The sequence below is a fragment of the Dromaius novaehollandiae genome, chromosome 2, assembly GCF_036370855.1.
Source record: "Dromaius novaehollandiae isolate bDroNov1 chromosome 2, bDroNov1.hap1, whole genome shotgun sequence".
In the NCBI taxonomy this organism is placed as follows: Eukaryota; Metazoa; Chordata; class Aves; order Casuariiformes; family Dromaiidae; genus Dromaius; species Dromaius novaehollandiae.
The window spans coordinates 43,524,234-43,543,325 of record NC_088099.1 but is presented as its reverse complement, the minus strand read 5'-3'; the positions used below and the strand labels follow the sequence as shown (position 1 = coordinate 43,543,325).

The window sequence follows — 19,092 nt, the reverse complement described above, 5'->3', positions numbered from 1 at the left end:
CACTTGCTATACTTAGACAAATTCATGGAAGTTTGAAACAAAATATAATGTAAACTGTTTATTTGCAAGAGACATTGCATAGCTAAATTTGTTTCATCTGCTATATATAGTATTTTGCATGCTTAAATAGAACTAGTTATAAATACAAGATTTTTGCACATTTGTGTTCTTGTACAAGAAAAGGCTAAAACATAACCCAAATCAGACACAAGTCTTCTCCACCAAAATATATAGCCAGATGTATTTGAAAATAAGGTCAGATGAATTCTACTTGTGATATGTTATTTTATATTACCTATGTATTTACACATAACACATAAATATACTCTCTCCATAAAAATAATATAGTACATACATTTAGACATATAAAATCACAGTGATATATATCATATATATCAGCTATGTTTAAATGATTTTTTCCTAAAATTTTGTGAGTATCTTCACTAAACAGAAAAAGTTGAATTTCTTTGAAAGAGAAAAGTGAGTTGTTCTAAACTTTTTATCATGGTGACCAGTTTATCCCAGAATGCTGAACAATGAAGTTGTCACAAACAAACGTGTCCACTCTTAAATTTTATTTCTATCACTTCTTGTCTTCAATATTACACCAGATCCTCCCCTATTTGAAATAAACTGGTTACTATGGAGACAGTGGTAATTGCCATATAGGAATACTCACATCGTAATCAGTGTACCTTATGTTTTAAAATTTATTCCATGATTTTTTTTATTCCATAATTAACAGTTTTAATCATAGTTTTCAAAAACAGTGCCAGAAAAAAAAATTTCATAGTAAACTCATATAAGTGACAGGAGAATCAGAATCACCATATAACATAATATACATATTATATATATTCATTACATTGTAGGCTTTTATTGGTTGATTTGTCACTACTCAAAGCTATATCTATTTGTGGGAAATGGAAGAATTTAATTATTTTTCTACACACATAAATAAGAATTAGAACATCCTATGTGGTCATCAGAAATGGAGGAAAGGAAGGCATGAAATTAAGAAACCAAAATGAACATTAGCATTTTTCCCTTTCTGTCCTATAAAAGAAGAAAAAAAAAGAAAAAAAGCTGTATCATAAGAACAGACCAATCTCTCTTCTTGACTACTCACTCATCTCATTCCAATACTCAGTTTTTAACCTGGTTATGATCTAATTCTGTACTCTTGGTAGGCTAGGATTCAATTGAGTTAAAGATTTTTAAACTCACTGCCAGTCAACCTTATCATGAACTTTCATTATGTGCACGTAATTAATTGGGTCCAATGAACAATATCAGCACTGAGTTATAGACTTTTTCCCCCCACCACATAATTAGAATATAATTACCCACAGGATATCAGAATGATGCAAAACCTTTCCTCTAAATGTGCCCTCATTAGGAAACAAGTCTCAATGTACATTTATTCAATCAGTATGAATTAATTAAAACGTTACTGAAATAAAAGAGGGTAGCATTAAAGTGTATCTGACATCTATTAAAAGACTATCACTTGAGATCTGCACACACAGTTTATAACAAAACTCATTTAACTCAAGCAAGAAACTTTACCGTACAACAAGCTTTATATACAGTAAACAGAAAAGTGAAAGGATGAGTTTTAAAATAGGCAGACTACATTCAACTAAATCATTTAAAAACTACTGCAGGGAGATATGAACATTTTCATTTGGCATCAAATTCTGAAGGTAGCCAGGACAGATACGTGATTATTTCATACTATACACAATGTCAGTTCTCAAATTGCATGAGTTTCTTCATGGTTTCTTTTTTCAGCTGAGAATTTAGCTTATCATATTTAGAAAAAAATCTGGCAAGCCCCATTTTTGTGGTTTGAAGGTGGGAGCTCTCTTATATAACTTGGACCAGCCATATAACTTATAGGGGCAACAAGAGGATTATGCCAGTCCCTCTATTTTATGATCACCTTTCAGAGGAACCTCTCTCTCCATTGTCTAAAGAGACCCTCAATGATTCAGGCTAGTCACCTTAGCTGAGATAGCTATGTTTAGGAGGAAGACAAATGTCACCTCCTGAGACATTAAGATTGAGAAGAGTAGTTTTTCTATTTATTCTTCACAGTCACAGTAGTGATTTTGGACACTGATAGATTCCTAGGAAATGAAAGAATAACAGAGAGGGGATGGATCTGGACAGCAAACTGAAGTTTGAGGGCCCAGTTTGGTAACTCTATGTGCAATATATCATTATATATAAAAACAATTAATGAAAAAATTCTCTTTTCTTCTACAGAAAGAATCTACATTTGACTTTGTGAAAACTGAAAGTGAGATAGGGTGGATGAGATAGAGGTAAATATATATATATGCCTTTATTTCCTCAAAAGAGAAGAGATGTAAAGGGATGTTGCCCATTTTCCAATTGTCCCTCAGAGAAGGCATCTTTGTGTGAGATGAACTTTGACAAACAGGTTTCAGGAAGAAGTCAGCACTTCCAGTGTTACAAAGGGAAGAGAGGGCCAAAACTTTAGGGAGATGAAAGATACAAAACATTTCAGCTTGCCATTTTGTCTTTCCCACAGTTCTTTTGGGGTTTTTTTAGGGTAGAAAGAGATGTTTTCTTCTCTGATACCTCCAAGTACCCAGGTACAACCTGCTACAAAAGTTACCGTGACAAGATGGTTATCTGCTTTTCCTTTCCTTTCACATATAAGTAGCATTCTATGAATACCACTGCTTAGGTGATCTGCAAAGCTAAATGTGTGTCCTGGATGAAAGACCCTCTGACTGTCAGGTTTATGATTCAAAAACTATAAAAAACATCATTTCGATTAACAGACGTTTACTATTGTATCTTTAGAGGATTCTGATGCAAAAACATTCACTACTTTGCTGTTGTTTTGAGAGTGCTGGTTTCACATTCACTGAAGTACTACATTTATCAAAAGGAATCCCCGTAACAGGAAATGGTAGAAACTAATTAAAAATTACTAAGATAAATAATATGTACACTGTAATCAATCATTTCTAGGAGGAATTCCTATTAGCCAGGTCACTGATGTATTATTTGTAATTTGAGTAATCTCAGGATTTTAATGCATTTTTGGAAAAATTTACTAAAGAACAAACAAGTATACTATGAAATTATATAGTTCCTATTAAATCACAGTAAAACATACTTTCCATTCCTAACAATATACAAACAGTGCTGAAATACATGCTTCATGTTATATTATTAGTAGGTAATAGTGAAACATAATTCTGATACAGGAAAAATATTTACTTCTGCTTATGCGTTCAAAATTTGCAGATGAAACAAACCTATTCAAGGATGATTTTGACTCTAGAGTGGTTTTATATATCCTCTAAACAACTTAACTAAACTCCAATTGTGGAATGAAAATCGTAATTCCGCTATACCTCTTCCTCTCCTGAAAAGAAAATGGAGTTACACAAACATAATTGAAGATGAAATTTCATGCAAAGGCTTCATTCATTTTATAAGAGTGGCAAACAATAAATAACAATCAAGAAAGAACAGTACAACAAATATGACTTCTATATATTAACTTTTAAAGTATGATCTAAAATCATGAAAAAAATGATGTAATGCAAAATGTTATCATCCAACAAATTTAAAATAGCGTTACAATTTTTATTCAGAACACATCCTGACAATACCAAAACATCATTAGAGCTGAACTAGAAATCCACTGTTGGGACTTTTAATAAATATCAAAAAATCATATAAATATTTAAAAAATATTTCATAAATATTAAAACCAGCTTTCCATTGCTTTACCTCAATTGACAGCAATGGAATATTCCCAGTTTACTCAAGTACAGGGTCAGAGTCAAGCATTCATTCCTTTAGATATTCATAAACAAACAGCCAAAAGGGTTAATCAGAAAACAAGTAATTTATATTAAGCATGAATATTATTTTTAATTATCAAAAAAATGTTTCAGATTGGAAGGTAAATTTTCTTTTTTTCCTCACTGCCATAAATCATGCTTTCTCAAGGTCAAGAGTTTATTTTTATTATGAAATACATTTAAAATAAGACGACCACGCATGTCTGTTCTGGTATGAATATGAGGATGCTATGACCTTTATCTGCATAAAGCATCTAATTTAATCTATGAAGTTCTAAAAATCTTTTTCCATGATAAACTGCTCAGCTTCTTCAGTACAACCTACATAGAGCATGCATTTTATTTTCATTGAATTGAGTTATTGTTTTCATGGACAGAGAAATTTACTGTCCACTACTGCAGAATAAAATATACCGTAATGTTGATGCATAGCTTGCTGCAAGACCAGCGTCATCATTCTAGGTAACCTCCGGCTTAGATCAGAGACCTCAGCATCACAGATATACAATATGCATCCCAAGCAAAAACTGTCCATAAGAATAACTTCATTATTCTGGGAAGTTGGATCTATAAAAGATGTAAAATGTAGTGTTCTGCCTATACAGTTTCTGGTAAGTACGGTCTGACTAAGTGATAAAACCTGAGTCAGCTTCAGTTATAGTGTGCCCTACAGAAAGTTCATTGTCACATAAAGGAAAACGTAATATGCAGCAGATAAAGTGAAATGCTTCTTCCTATAACTAATCAGCTAGGATTACTCATGGTGTTTAAGGTCTATATAGTCCTGTGAAAACAACAGTTTCAGTACCAGTAATCAGTACAGGCACGGTTTCATCCATTACCTATGACAGAGGATTTCATCAGAAAGGAAAATACTAACAACTCACCAGTACTATTGGGCAGATTGATGTGGGCGGTAAAATATGATCCTTCAAAGGTCCACAGTCACATTCAGGTTTTAGATGTGAAGCACATTTATTATGTAACTAAGAGAAGACAGAAAATGAATGTTCAGCTTTTTACTTCTACAGTCTAAAAAAATTCTAAAATATAATACTAGAATAGGGTGAATTTAGATTACTAAAGTAATCTAATTACTACTATAATACTACAAGGGAAATGAAACAGTGCAGTGGAAAACATCTTGGGCTTGACAAAACCAATGCATTTATACTGAAATGAAGAACAGTGGATCAAGATACCTTCCAGTTTGGAAATGCTACATTTGGTTCAGCTTACAATATGAGAACAATGTTACATTGACAGTAAAGTGACATCAGCATAGTGACTAGTGACAATACCTACTGGCGATCAAAACTTCCATTTCATAAGACAACTTCTTACACTAAATCAGGGATTATAGTCCTATCACTGTGCGTCTTGCAAGGAATTTGGGAAAGCCTTTAGCACTACTGATATAACTCTACTTCCATTTAAAGTTGATAAAGTCATTACTGATTCAGTTCTAATGCTGCAGTATGTATGAAAATATATACAAAACATAGAAGAGAGTAATATAAGAATATAAGAGCTTTAAGTAATACAGGTGAAATTTGGGGGCTGTTCAAGCTTTTACTGACTGCTGAGGAACCTGAACTTATTGTAGTTTATTCCTAGCATTCATCCAGTTTTCATGAAAGTAATGGGAAGAATTCTGCTCTGAGAACATAGAAAGAATATCCACAGGTTTGCTGATTGAAAGAATACTGGCTTACTTCTCTACTGATAAAAAAGGGAAAGGGAAAAATGTGTATATCACAGCAACATAAAATCCCAAGAAATAATGACATGTGTATCTAGATCATGCAAACCATTCAGATTTGATTGGCATAGTTTACAATACTAGAGATAGTCACATTAAAAATACAATTTTATATTGTGAAATTTGGTGAAAATTTATTATATCTGCATTGATTGAATAAACTGTGCATTAAGTTCTTCAGCTAATACATGCATTTCCCATAAATATGAGCATTTTATTTTTTGAGAAGACACACATATTTGCATTAGAGGAAAATAATCGGGATAAGAAATATCAGCAATTTTGAAGTATAAATCTTATTTATTAAGTTTTCTATCTGGTTTAATAGGTAGCATACAGCATTAGTTTAACAGGTTCAATAGCTGTTATAAAATCTGTAGTTCCATGGCTACATCTATAAATCACATTTTTCCAATGACTGATTCATTTTTCCTTAGATAATTTAACCATGTCATCATGATCTCCATCAAAATTACAATAAAATCTTATCAGTTGCTGATATATAAGCTTTACCAGTAATACGTTCTTCATGAAGTCATCTAGTACAGTTAATGTAGACATAACATTTCTGAATTTTGAACTGAATAGCACCTAATATTAGCCTTGTCCATATTCATTTATACTGCAAATTTACCTTCTCAGGCAGTTACTTAGCAACAGAAAATAAAAGTCTAACGAGTTTTGATTTACTCTGAGTATTAAAGCCCTATTATGAGGGTATTTTGGTAGCCCTGTAATCTAAATCATTTGTCATGATAATTCTTTGCCTCAGTGGTAAGGCTACTTGTACCATAATTAATGCACACCAGGCCACGTTACATCAAATAAAAGTATCTTCACACATTCAGTGATAATTAGCAGCTCTGCTACTTGGTGGCATGCAAACTTATCTATGAAAAAATAGCTTAATCTTCTTATTAGTCTTTGCTGATCTTTGACAACAGAACTGATGCATAGCAGACAAAAGAAATGGTAGAAGATATGTAGCTTTAATGAAAATAACATTTTGAATGAAATGAAATAAAAGAAAATAATACATATCTCTTCTCAAAAATATTTAAGCAGATTTTAAATACATATCCCAAAAAATCCCTTACCCGAAACCTAGTTCCTTAGAACATCCCTCACAACCAGATGCCTGGAAAGTAAGAAAATCTGTATTTGCTGGACAGACAGCTCGAGGAAAAGCCCATTTATAAGATCCTGGTGGAGGACAGAGCTATAGAGTATATGGAAGAGGAAATCATGGCCCGCTTTAAAACTCTGTATAACAAGCCTCCTTACCTCAAATAGTCTCAAAATTCTGAAAACTTTGTGATCTGAATCAGTCATTTGACATCAAAAATGACCCTATTAACTTGTACAAAGGAGAAATATTTAAAATACATGAAAGATAGGCTCTGAATTGGCTGTATTATACCTAACATCCTCTTATGATACAAAAATACTTTAGCAACAAGCCCCCGACGTGTTATTGTATAAGAATGTGAAAACATGATTGTACTGGATGTGATGATAAATAATTCTAGAACATCAGTTCAAAAATTATGCATCTGTTTGAGATTTAAAATATTGGTTTTTCAGTAATAAAGCAAGATTTTATTATTAGAGAAGAAAGGCCTAAAAATTACTGGTTATGTAGAATTGCACAAAAAGCGAGCAGGAGATTAAGAATGAAATTTAAACTGCAGTATTCTTAAAATTTGAAAAAAATCATTTTTCACTTTTGTGTCTAGTTTACACTGGAAATCATAGAAATAAGAAGTTTCATAAAGTTCTTTTGAAAATATAACATAATTTTAATACAAACTTAAATGTTTAAAATACTGATGGAATTACAATCGCAAAATTATATGCCAATGCCAATATTTTCATATCTGCACATCTGAAAACATACGCCCATTTTTAATTGGAATTTTGATAGTTATTCAAGCATTTAAATATGGAGACAGGTACCTAAGATATTTTCAAAAGAATTTATCCTCTTCATTCCCAATGATTTCAATGAGAAATTCCTCAGTATTTCCTCCCTGTTTCTCGGTGTTTAAGAAAGTCTTCCAGATTTTTGTGTGTTTCTTCAGAAAGTGAAATGCCTTTAAAAATCTGGTCCAGATTCATATTTAGGTACATAAATACTAGGAAAATATTTTTTCAGAGAGGCTATAGAATTTGCAACTTCCTTTGACTTTCAGTGGGAGCCTTACATAATACGTATTTCTTGAAAGATATAGTAATTCTATACATATATATATAAAATAGATATATATATATATATGGATCTAAACACATGATATGTATATCTACAGCAGAAAACTTATTTAGCTACCTAAGCAGAGATGGTGGTTGTCTAATCTGCATTTCAATATTTTGGATTGGGTGTTTATTCTCTAAATAAATTATCTGAATTTTGACTGCAATCTGGACTACATATTTGCTTCTTTGTAAAATATTGGGTTTTACGTAATCATAACAGCTTATCACTGAAAGTATCCTGGATCTATTTTCCTTGATGATTTTTCACATTTTGTATTCTTATGTTGAGAAAATGTCATAAAACATCCAAACTTGTATGTTGAATACAAACATTCTCTAATGCCTCACTGACATTATCCTTTAAAACACTGAACAAACAACCGATGTTCCATAATAATAACAATGATGATGGTGATGATAATAACAATAATAAAAATCCCATAAGAGGCCCAAATCTCTTCCCATTTAGATTTAAATCCTGCCATGCCTATGAACAGAAATACTGGCATTGTTCCTTCTAGCATGAAGATCTTACTTATAAAAGTAGCGTTCCTTGAATGTCATTAGTTCCTGTTACTGGTTACTGCTGAATAAGGAGTACACACAAGTTGTATATATTAGACTTAGTGCACAGATTAGTGTTTTACTAACATGTCTCTGCTATCACTCCCAGGCACTTGAAATCATTGTATCCTACCAGATGTCCTCAATTACATTTGTCTGTCAGTACACCACAGATCGTGATTTTTCCCTGACTTCACAGTGACCTTGACTTTTACCAGTATTGAAAAATTCCTTTATAATCATTCCAATATATATATTGGGAATTCTATTCTTTAGAATGAATATTAATGCTATTGTTCTTTAGAATTTTTCTTTAGATTTTTGTCTAACCTGTGCTAAAGGTTTTACTATAGAGTACTCACTGTGATCTGACACCATACACAGTGAAGTCCAGTCAAGCCTTGGTAACATTTTATAGTTTTGTGACACTTATCACATTTTGTTGGACAATTTCCTTCTACCCAGAAATGGTGCATTACCTGCAACAGAAAAGTGTGGATATACATAGGGTTACTAAATTAACAGGTTCATGGCAAAGGTAATGCTGCCTCAGACTTACATCAGTATTCTTTTTAGACTTCACGTAAGTTTTGATGCAAGATGCAGGAGCTCTTGAGACACAGCGTTCATGGACTGTATACTTGCAAACTGGAAAAAGAAACACGTTAATAGATGCTGAGGCAATGGTGTTTCTGACTACATTTTTATTAAGTAAATAATGTTACCAGCATGCCTTCTCTATATAATCAATCCAATCAGTCAATGAAAACTCAGACTAGACTGCTTTTTCCATGGAATAAAAAAGGCCAATTAGTACAGGAAATATTATGCAAGTGAAAAATCCAAGAATGCACTATCATTGCATAACAGGAAATGCTTAATTAAATAAGAGCTCACTAAATTTTTTCACAATAATTCCCAAATGACAAAAATGTTAAAGACAAATTGATGACTGCCAAATGGTTTCGTGTCATTTGCTAGTAGAAAGAAATCTATATTTTACAAACTATAGGCATGAGAGCAGCTGGCAAACACAAAAGTAAAAGCCAATGAGTTTATGTTATTCTTTCTACTGATTTATAAATCTTAAATGGTTGATTAGTCCATTTCCAGGTAGCAATTGTTTTCATGCATTTCATGCAATCATCCCAAATTTAACTCCTACTTTCCCAAACACTACATCCAGAGAAGCTTTCTTTTCTAACCCCTCCCTACCTGTTCTGCGCAACTATCTTTGTTGACCAGGTCTGTAAAGCACACTAGCTGCATTTGTAAAATATACAAATGTCAGGGTACAATGCAAAGCTTTCCTGACTATAAAACTCTACGAGCATATTTCTGTGATGACCGAATAGTTAACAATACTGCAACAGTTCCTAGATGAGGAAATAATGTCACTACTTATAGTTGCATTCAACAGAGTCAACTATTAAAAACTGAGAATGAATACCCTGCATGATATGTGTCTTGCGCTTTTGACTTCAAGAGCAATTAAGCACAAAGTACTTCTAAACACCTTGCTTGCACCTATTACACAAACCCAGTGGGAGGCCCAGCCATTAATCAGACAAACTGCAGGGAGTAACATTGTTGATTGGACCATGGAGGGATGGTGAGGTCCCCTGCAGTTTCCCTGTTGGTTTTTTTTTTCCTCCCATACAATCTAAAACACAAATAATAAAATCTATAGCAATGCTTTGAAAATATGTAGGAGGAGAAGCTTAGCAAAATATAGAAATAGAGTCATCATTTTGTAATAAGATTCATGCCCCTTCCTGTATGAAGTAAGTGAGAGGAACATGTGGAAGTTCTTTAGATACTCTAATTGGGACCATCATTCTCACCCAATAAATGTCAAGCACAATAACAAAGAAATTTAAAAGAGGTGTATTGCAGCACAGAAAATTACAGCTCTTCTGAGGTTGGTCTCTCTGTGGCAGTTTACCTTATACAACAGGGAAAGTCTTGTCTACACATTACCAGTAACTACAGAAGGGGAAGATCCATGTTATTTGTTCAATAGAATTTTCTCTATCTAACAGATATGGGTCTCAGGTTTCCTCACCAGCATAAAGTAAGCCTCTACATCACTTTGACTTGAAAGAACATTGAAGGATGCAATGGTTCAAGATTTGACAGTCAATTCAGCATTTAATGTATATTCAGTTACTGTCATCAGCATTTATTAATCTGAAGATGTAAGATTTCTGTTTGTTTGAATTGCTTTTAATGAATGTATCTCTCTTATTCCAAAATATTGTGGCTGAAATTATATGATGTGAAAACCCATAAATGGAGGATTTACATCTGAATTATGTTTTAAAGAGGTTTGTGGCCCACAGAGGGGAGAGAAATGGCTGCTTCCAAAACCCTCATTCATTTAAAGTATTCTCAAACTAAATCAATAGAACTGTACATTCAGAAAGGTTCTGATCAGCTGTGATGGGCTACCTTTCATTCCAGAAATGGAGAAAGTAGGTTACACTAAGAATCTGGTTAATTTATCAAAAAGAAGAATGAAAGGTGACTTGATATCATCAGGAGGAGAATATAGTGAGTACTAAAGTTCTCATTAATCTAATGGTGCAGTGCATAACATGAACCAATCACTGGAACCGTCTATCAGACATAGTCAAATCAGAACATAGGTCTTTGTTAAAAAAAGATGATTAATCAAGGGAACACACCACGAAAGAAAGATATGGATCATCCATCTCCTGAAACATTCAAATGGAGATGAGGTATCTTTTGGCAAGATATGGGTTATCAAGATACAGGTTATGAGCTGGCCAAACACAGGTTATTAGGACACATACAGGTATAACTCAATGAATTGAACTATAGTAGAACTTTACATAAGACTCAATAGTCTTACCATTACCATTAATAAAACAAGAATTCTGAGGAAAATTTGAATAAATAAATATGAGAATTAGATACTAGGCTAGTCAATGTTTAATAAACAATATGAATACTTATTTATAAATACAAAAGAGGAAACGACAATAAAAATATAATGTTGAATCTTAAACATGATACTTGCTAAGAAAAAAGAAATAAAAAGTAGAGGCAGAATACAAAAGGGAACATCCTAACATTTACAGCTATTGTAATACATAAAATTCCCTCAAAGGAGAGTTTTGAGAGCCCCACAGCTTGCACAATTGAAAATGCAACCTTGAGAACTCGCACGTAGAAGACAAAAGGGAAAACACCATTGTGCTGGCAAGGGGTTGGTACCGGGAAGCTACAAGTTTTTTGTTATACAGTGACTGTAACACTTCTAGGAATAGACATATATGCAAATGGACACTGAAATGCCTATACTCACAAGAACAGCAGAGACCTTGCTTGCCTACTCCTATTAGCATGTTCAAACAAAGATTACAGTAGGCAGGCTTGTTAAAGTGTTTCAGTCTCCATACATGCTGCCCATCATCTTTCACATTCTGCACAAGACATAAAAGAAACAGATTTCATTTAATAAAATAAACAATGAAATATATAAGTGCCAATAAAAATTGGAGATTGACTCAAGAACGTAAAAGACAAGCTGTTACTTCATTTAATACTCTGCACCAGATCACGGTATAAACCTTATAAATACACAAGCAATGATATAATAAAAATTCCTCAGAAGCTCAGGGAAGTCCATGTATTTCAAAAAAAAAAAAAAAAAAAAAAAAAAAAAAAAAAAAAAACAAACACTCAGAAAAAACGCCTGTTGTCAATCCTGCAACACAGCTCTAGAAATAAATCTAAGCAGATACTAAATTCCAATTAATTCTGAAATTTATTAAAATAACTCTAAGCTAACTCTAATAATAAATGTGCTGCAGGTTAGAAGGCAAAACTCCCCAAACCAACAACAGAAAGGATTGCTAAAACTTCAAAGATATCTTCAATGGCCCTCAGAATGAGGGACATGTAACATTGTTCTGTATCTTATGATTTATGTGAAGTAGGAAATCCAGCTACACCATGCTAATACCTACTGCCAGCTTTAATTTATGTTCACCTACCAACAGTCTACCAAAAGACACATATTCAAGGGTGGGATTTACATCCTGTACCTCTTCACTAAAAATTGAATTGCTCACACTTAAGCCTGCCTTTCTCAATTAGCAGCAGCATTATACTCAATTCTTGTATGAACAGACCAGCCAGCAGACTGGGACTTGCACCTCAGTGCCCCAGTGTAACTCATGCTTACATATAAATTATAAACCAAATGACTTACAATTACAAAAGTAAGTTTTCAGTTGCACAGTTGTCCTCTTCCTCCCAAATGGAATCATTCTGTGACCTCATTGTTATTATATTGATTATTAAAATGATGTGCATTGTACAGATAGTAAATTATGTACAATTACCTCTGTAAATTCTAAGCTTCTCAGCAAGTGTGGCTGTCAGATTTTTTCTTTTTACAATTATTAGAATTTCTGAATAAATGAGATTTACCTAATCTATAATATCACTACAAAATCTTTGAAATCTATCTTAATTATCTTAATTATTTTTATAGGTATAACATCAAAAGGAAGAAAAGTAGTGAATGTCCATCATCCGGAAATGGGTTGCAGTATGATTTTGTTGTGCATTTCTGAACTGCTGTGGTCTTAGCCATTTCATTAGTAAACATACATTGTCACATATCTGAAGATTTAGAGTTCATGATCACATTAGGATGGCATAGAAATCTTAAGGGCAACAATAAGCAAAAATCTTTACAATATTTACGATCCAATACAAATCACATACCTTGTTTTCACATCAAAACTTAAAGAATTACAAAGAAGCAAATAATGTGTTTGATCAAATATTTCACAAATCCAAATCATCCAGACAACAAAGCAATTGGATTTTCTCATGTCCAAACTTGTCCTATTTATTTAAGTACTTTCAACTCTGTTATATTTCAACGCATGCTGTCTGAAAAAAGTAGCAAAGTACATTGTGATCACCATCAATTTATTTGATAGACACAAGAAAAGAAAACCACATGAAGAGCTGCTTCTCATCCAGTTACTGATTTTTCATATCAAACTACAAGCATATTTATCATGCACAATGTGCCTGACTTGATTTTCAATAATACAATGATTTTCACTGATAAGTGCAGTCAATGTAAGTCAGAGGACATAGATTTTAACAAAAATTCTGTTTTTTTGTATATTAGCATATATGGCACTAGTTATGACCTTAAAAATTAGTGTTGTTCTACTCTATAGGTTAGTCATTAATGACAAGTCAAAGATGAAGTCTACTTCATCCTCATGAAAGAAAAATTTCCTTTTACGAGAAAAATCAGCACTCCAAGGAGTGAGGACTGTTTGGTTCAAGCCAGATCACAACTTTGAATAATTCCTACAAATTACCTAAAATAAAAGGAATTGATATCAGAGGGAATATTTTTTTTCCCCCTCTGTTGAGATATCAGGATCAGAGCCTAAGTGGAGTTCCCCTTATATTATCAGCAGGAGCTCAAATGCCATCTCTGACAGCTGGGCAATGTCAGGGTCCCCTTTCTGCAGAAAGAGCAGAGCAGATGCCTAATGCAGGATTCTCAGGCTGGCAAAGAGTGTGGAAGTTTTCCAATTTCCCCTGAAGAATCAGAAATAGATTCTGCAGCTGTGGAGCCCTAGTGTCCTGTCAAGCTCCTTCATGACTGGCAGCTGAAAAGAATAGATGTACTTTATTAAACGAACTCTCTGACTCCTGTTTCTCTTTCCATCTTACAACTCATTCAGACCATTTTTTAAAGTATTGTTACACTGAAACATACTGAGTAAGTTCTAAATCTTCTGTAAGTAAACAATTATTCACTAAACAATAAAGACCATGTAAATCCTTCTGAGGAAAAAAGTAGTAAAGAATGTACACTTTCATTTTAACATATATTACTCTGGTCATCAACAGATACAGTCATAAGCCACAAGCATTTAAAATGCAAGCTGACCAGCTTTTATTAGCAAAAATATTTGCTATTTTTGAAAATTAACAAACAATACATGATTAAGCATAAAGATGCTCCTAGTCCACATTAGCTACAGTTACTTTTTCATTTCAATTTTATTTTTAAAGGAATGGCCATTGCATGTGAATGTGTCATTTCTTATTTGAACAGAACATATGGACCAACTTAGCTGGCATTTTCCTTATCAGAAAAACAAACAAGTCTTGATGTGGGTGTTCTGCCAATTAAAACACTTAACTGTGTTACAGACTGCAACTGATGCACAAATCCATTACATAAACACAATGCACTTTTGGAAGATAGCAAATTAAATTTTTGCTCTTGTGCACTGCCAAAAATCAGCAATAAAGTGTGGCATATGATTATGCATGTACATAACTTTTTAAAACACTGCCTAGGAAAAAAAGACATAATGTGAAATAAAGCCCCCTCCATGTAAGACTTTAAGTATAAATAAAATCCGTATTTTTGACACATCAGTGCATTTAGTGACATTCAGTCATTTTGCTTCCATATCCTGAAAAGGAGTTTAAAATCAAATAGTCATTAAGAAGATCTCAAAGTAGGGCAGGTACAGTAAAATTTTCTTCCTCACTTCATTATACATCACTGAAAATGAAGCCTCCATATGTCATACAGAGACATTAGTACATTATGACAATACTAACATTTATTTTGCTAACAACGGTTTTCTTAACTTATGGATCTGACCCTTCTTTCACAGATTTGATTGCCAGAAGGACCTGACCTTAAAAAGCAAACCAATCACAAAATAGCCAGCCTTAGAATTAGTAAAAAGCTTCATAAAGTCACAAAACTTAGTCTAGGCTAATGTTAAGTTACTTTAGCTTTCTAGGTGTTTGTAAATAAAGGTAGCTGAAGAGATCTTAAGGTTCAAACCATGAAACTCCAGATTCTGAGACACTAAAAAGGTAACAAAATAGCTGATAAATTTTTATCTTGGTTAAGCATCACCTCATATAACAGTAGCCACAAAGTGCCTGAAATGTCAGTATGTTCAGTCTTTTCTATGAAAAGAGTCAGTAAGAAGCAACCTATATGGCAATCAGGGAGAAGGATATTAGGGAATCTGGTAAGTTATTCGTTTGCTGCCTATTTTTATTTTGTTTTGGTTTGCTTTATAAAAGACTTGCATGACCTGAAGAAATTTTTATGACTGATCTTTGGGTATTAACCAGCCAGTAGGAAGGTGAGAGGTGTCCATTAAACCACGTAGAACCTCCTTTTAACACAAAACTGTTAAGTTCTACATTTCCTTGCTGGACTATCAGCAAAGACTTGAGGTCAGGTTTCTTTCATTTAGTTGGGTTTGGGGGGCTTTTCTGAGCCTCTTTCAACTTGAGAAGGAGTAACCTTACTCAACAGACATGTCTTTTGGGAGGGCTTCTTATTTCTAACTCACAAGAAATTGTAGCAGGGGAGGGCAGGAGGGGACAACATTGCCTCCCCAGTCTTCATCCATGTAACAACCAGTGTATTATCCTGACCACCCAGAAATGCTTAAGTAATAATACACACACAAGAACATGATGACGGGAAATAGAACAGGGAGCACAGTAGGGGGGGAAGCTCATTTGTTTAAAACAATCTTCATAATTAGCCACACTGTCACATTTTCTTGTCCCTGAAGTGTTAGTCGCCTGTCACCTGCAGAGACAGAAATGCTGCAAAAATTACAGTTTAAATAAAGATAAATTTGTGTACCTGCATGAAATACTGTGCATTTTACACATACTTAAACACAGAACAGGCTAGGGTTATTCCTGATTTCTCCTGGGCTTTTACCAATCTACAAGCAGAAGTAAAGGTACTTGCACACTTCCTGAAAAAAAGTGGGAGTTAGCACAGCACAAAAGTAGCACTGTGAAGAAAAGGTATTTACATTTTTTTAGCAGCTCCTAGTATGAAGACTCGCAAAGAATTAATGTTACTCCCTCTAGTGGCAAATCTATGAAATGATATTGGTAAAACAGCTCCCATCATAACTTAGGGAAAACCTACTCCCAAACCAGTAAGGAGGTAGCACAGAGAAGGTAGGCTACAGCTTCTTCCAGGAGGGCCTGCATATGTCTGGAAAGAGCATATGGTTCATTTGTACTTCAGGCTTTTAGAAAACTCATCTACCAGCTATGACTTTAGGCAAAAATTATAAACTTAACACCGGGGAAAAAGGAAAAAAGAAATAGAGAGAAAGAAAAAAGCCCAGATCAGCCCCATTCCTCTCTGAATGAAAGAAATGTAACTTTACTAAACTGGCTGTGTGTTAAACAGTTTTTTCAGAGTACAGTCTGAGAGGGACTCCTCACAGGGCAGACATGCAAATGTTTTCAAGTCCCCAGTTTGGTTCTACTTTCAGATATTCAGAGCTCAAAAAGTAAGCCTAAAATAATTTAATAGACAATATAAAACGCAGCATTTCTCATTCCCATGGGAATGGTTTTCCATAAATCTATTCCCATGGATTCACAGCAATGTACTACAATCCATATTTAATCAAAAAGGTTACAAATAATTACTTTTAAAATTCTTAGGAGGTAATGGCAAAATATTTGTTGCTTGAGTATCCAAGCTAAATTTTAAGAGCATTTCTTTCTGAATTAATTAAAGCATAGTCATACTTCAGCAGAATTGTGTTTGTCTCATTGAGATTTTCCTTGATGCTCTATTTTGTAAGTGTTCAGAGTATATCTGCTTCAAGAGGCGAGGTGCAATGCATTGAAGATGAAAATGGGTAATTTAAAAGAAAGGCATAGTGGCCTGGTTTCGTATTATTTATGACACAACTTACACAGGTTATGAAGCATTTATTGTTGTTCAAATTTTCTCTTGCCTTAGGGCAGCTTTTCAGCAACTGTGCAGTACCACATACAGTGCAATTGTGACATCTAGTGGACAATGAAAAGGGAGCAAATATAAAATAATTTCCACTAAAAAATCCTGGGCATTTTAGGAAACACTAGCACTTGTGAAAATTATGGTTTATACATACCTTTTGTAAGACATCTGACACAGATGAGAGTGATACACCACAAAATACCTGTCAGGAAATTATTTTAGAACAGAAATCAAGTGCTTTCATCAGGACAGAGTGCAAAAATACTGTGCAAATGAGGGTCTCTTAGGGGAGAACAGCAGACAATGTTCATGGCTAACAAAAACCCTTGTTCCCAATTTACAAAGAACATTCGAAACAATGCTAGGAGACAGTCATTCTGGTATCTCATAACTGCTTCAATTAATGCAGAATGAAAGAAAAAAGGTCAGACACTCTGAATGTTTCTACTGTGGAAGAGTAGAATATAGAGAGCAGATAGTCTAATAGTTTGCACTTGTGTGCAAAATGCCACCTTCCAAAAGTGTAGTTATCAAGCTGAAGGAGTAATTAGCAAGGACATCCCTATCCAACCTGTGTTTTAGTGGGAGAAAAAACAATTAATGTCTTAAGAAGCAAAACCAAACTTGAGAGTTGGTGAAGACTGTGAGAATTGCAGATTGAAGCATGACACTAAGACAAAAACCCTACCTGATACAATAATTACTAAAGATTCCATTACATAAATTACTGTTTCTTTGCTAATTCTGTATTTTTTGACATAAGTTTTTATTATTATTAATTATTATTATTATTATTTACTTCAAGAAATCCTTACTTTTCAAGAGACTCAGAATGTCTTGGAACAACTTCCAGGAAACTGGTGTGACTAGATGCTTCAGAATAAGAATTACGGGTCTTCAAGAGAATGGTTTTAGTAGATGTGCTACTTGACACTATGCATTCAGCCACTGCTAAATGGAAAAAGTACAGTTATCCAAGTACAACTGGATTATTTAAGTATAAAATTCTACAATCTACTCTTGCAAAACAGATTTCCAAACAGTATGTGTATCACAGTACCTCCATAGAATAAAAATTAATTTTTTATTTAAATTCTTTATTTTGTACCGAAATTGTTTGTCTTGAAAAGCACCAGAACAAAAATTCATTGCTTCTGTCTTGGAACATCACCACAAGTAAAACTCTTACCTATTTCAAAGAAAGTTCTGCTTTCACAGCAGCTCTAAAATCAAGTTTTAGGAGAAATTAAAAACCCAGTAACATAAAATAAACCGCATATTTACATAGATTTCTTAAAAGAAATTTGCCATAGGCATTTATGTTCTCTGTCCCTCTGTTTGTACGTCTCTAAGCTCCTTCAACAACTTTTGAATTTATTCAGTAATGTTGGCTAAATTTGAAAGGGTACTAGAAGTTCCATGAAAGCCTAGAGAAAGGAGAGAGAAAGAGAGGATTGCCCCACAGAAGGAAAGCCAGGCAGAATTCCTTGTTAAATTTTTGAATTTGGCAATGGCTGACTAGCTAATATTCATGGTCATAGCCTAATGCTCCTGTCTCTTTCAGAAGGGGTTTACTAACGGAGTCAAAGGGCAAAGACCACAAGCCTATAAGAGATTAGGCAGTCTCAAGCCCATTTCAAGCCCAAGTAACTCGTTTATTTTTTCAGTTTTGTATAATATAGTTCCATAAGTCACTGAAATTATTATCCAAATATTTTGGACTACTATTTCTGTAACTAAAGCATCTAATTTAATGTTTAATACAAACGAATTGAAAGGTATTTACTGTAATTTAAATCTTTTACATCATATCTGGCCTTTATATA

General features: G+C 33.6%; 1 protein-coding gene across 8 annotated transcripts in view; it reads right to left on the bottom strand.

Moving 5' to 3' along the window:
• The window catches only part of DGKB (diacylglycerol kinase beta), a 360,499-nt gene that overhangs the window by 236,966 nt on the left and 104,441 nt on the right, over positions 1-19,092 (bottom strand). For 6 of the 8 annotated variants that reach the window (XM_064506349.1, XM_064506348.1, XM_064506347.1 and 3 more), the window contains 5 exons: positions 17,421-17,468; positions 11,765-11,882; positions 8,993-9,081; positions 8,796-8,912; positions 4,742-4,840 (listed from right to left, as the gene is read on the bottom strand). In XM_064506349.1, coding sequence (XP_064362419.1) covers positions 4,742-4,840; positions 8,796-8,912; positions 8,993-9,081; positions 11,765-11,882; positions 17,421-17,468 — 471 coding nt within the window. The remainder of the gene's footprint in view (positions 1-4,741; positions 4,841-8,795; positions 8,913-8,992; positions 9,082-11,764; positions 11,883-17,420; positions 17,469-19,092) is intronic. The other 2 variants (XM_026105123.2, XM_026105126.2) reach the window with 1 other exon arrangement.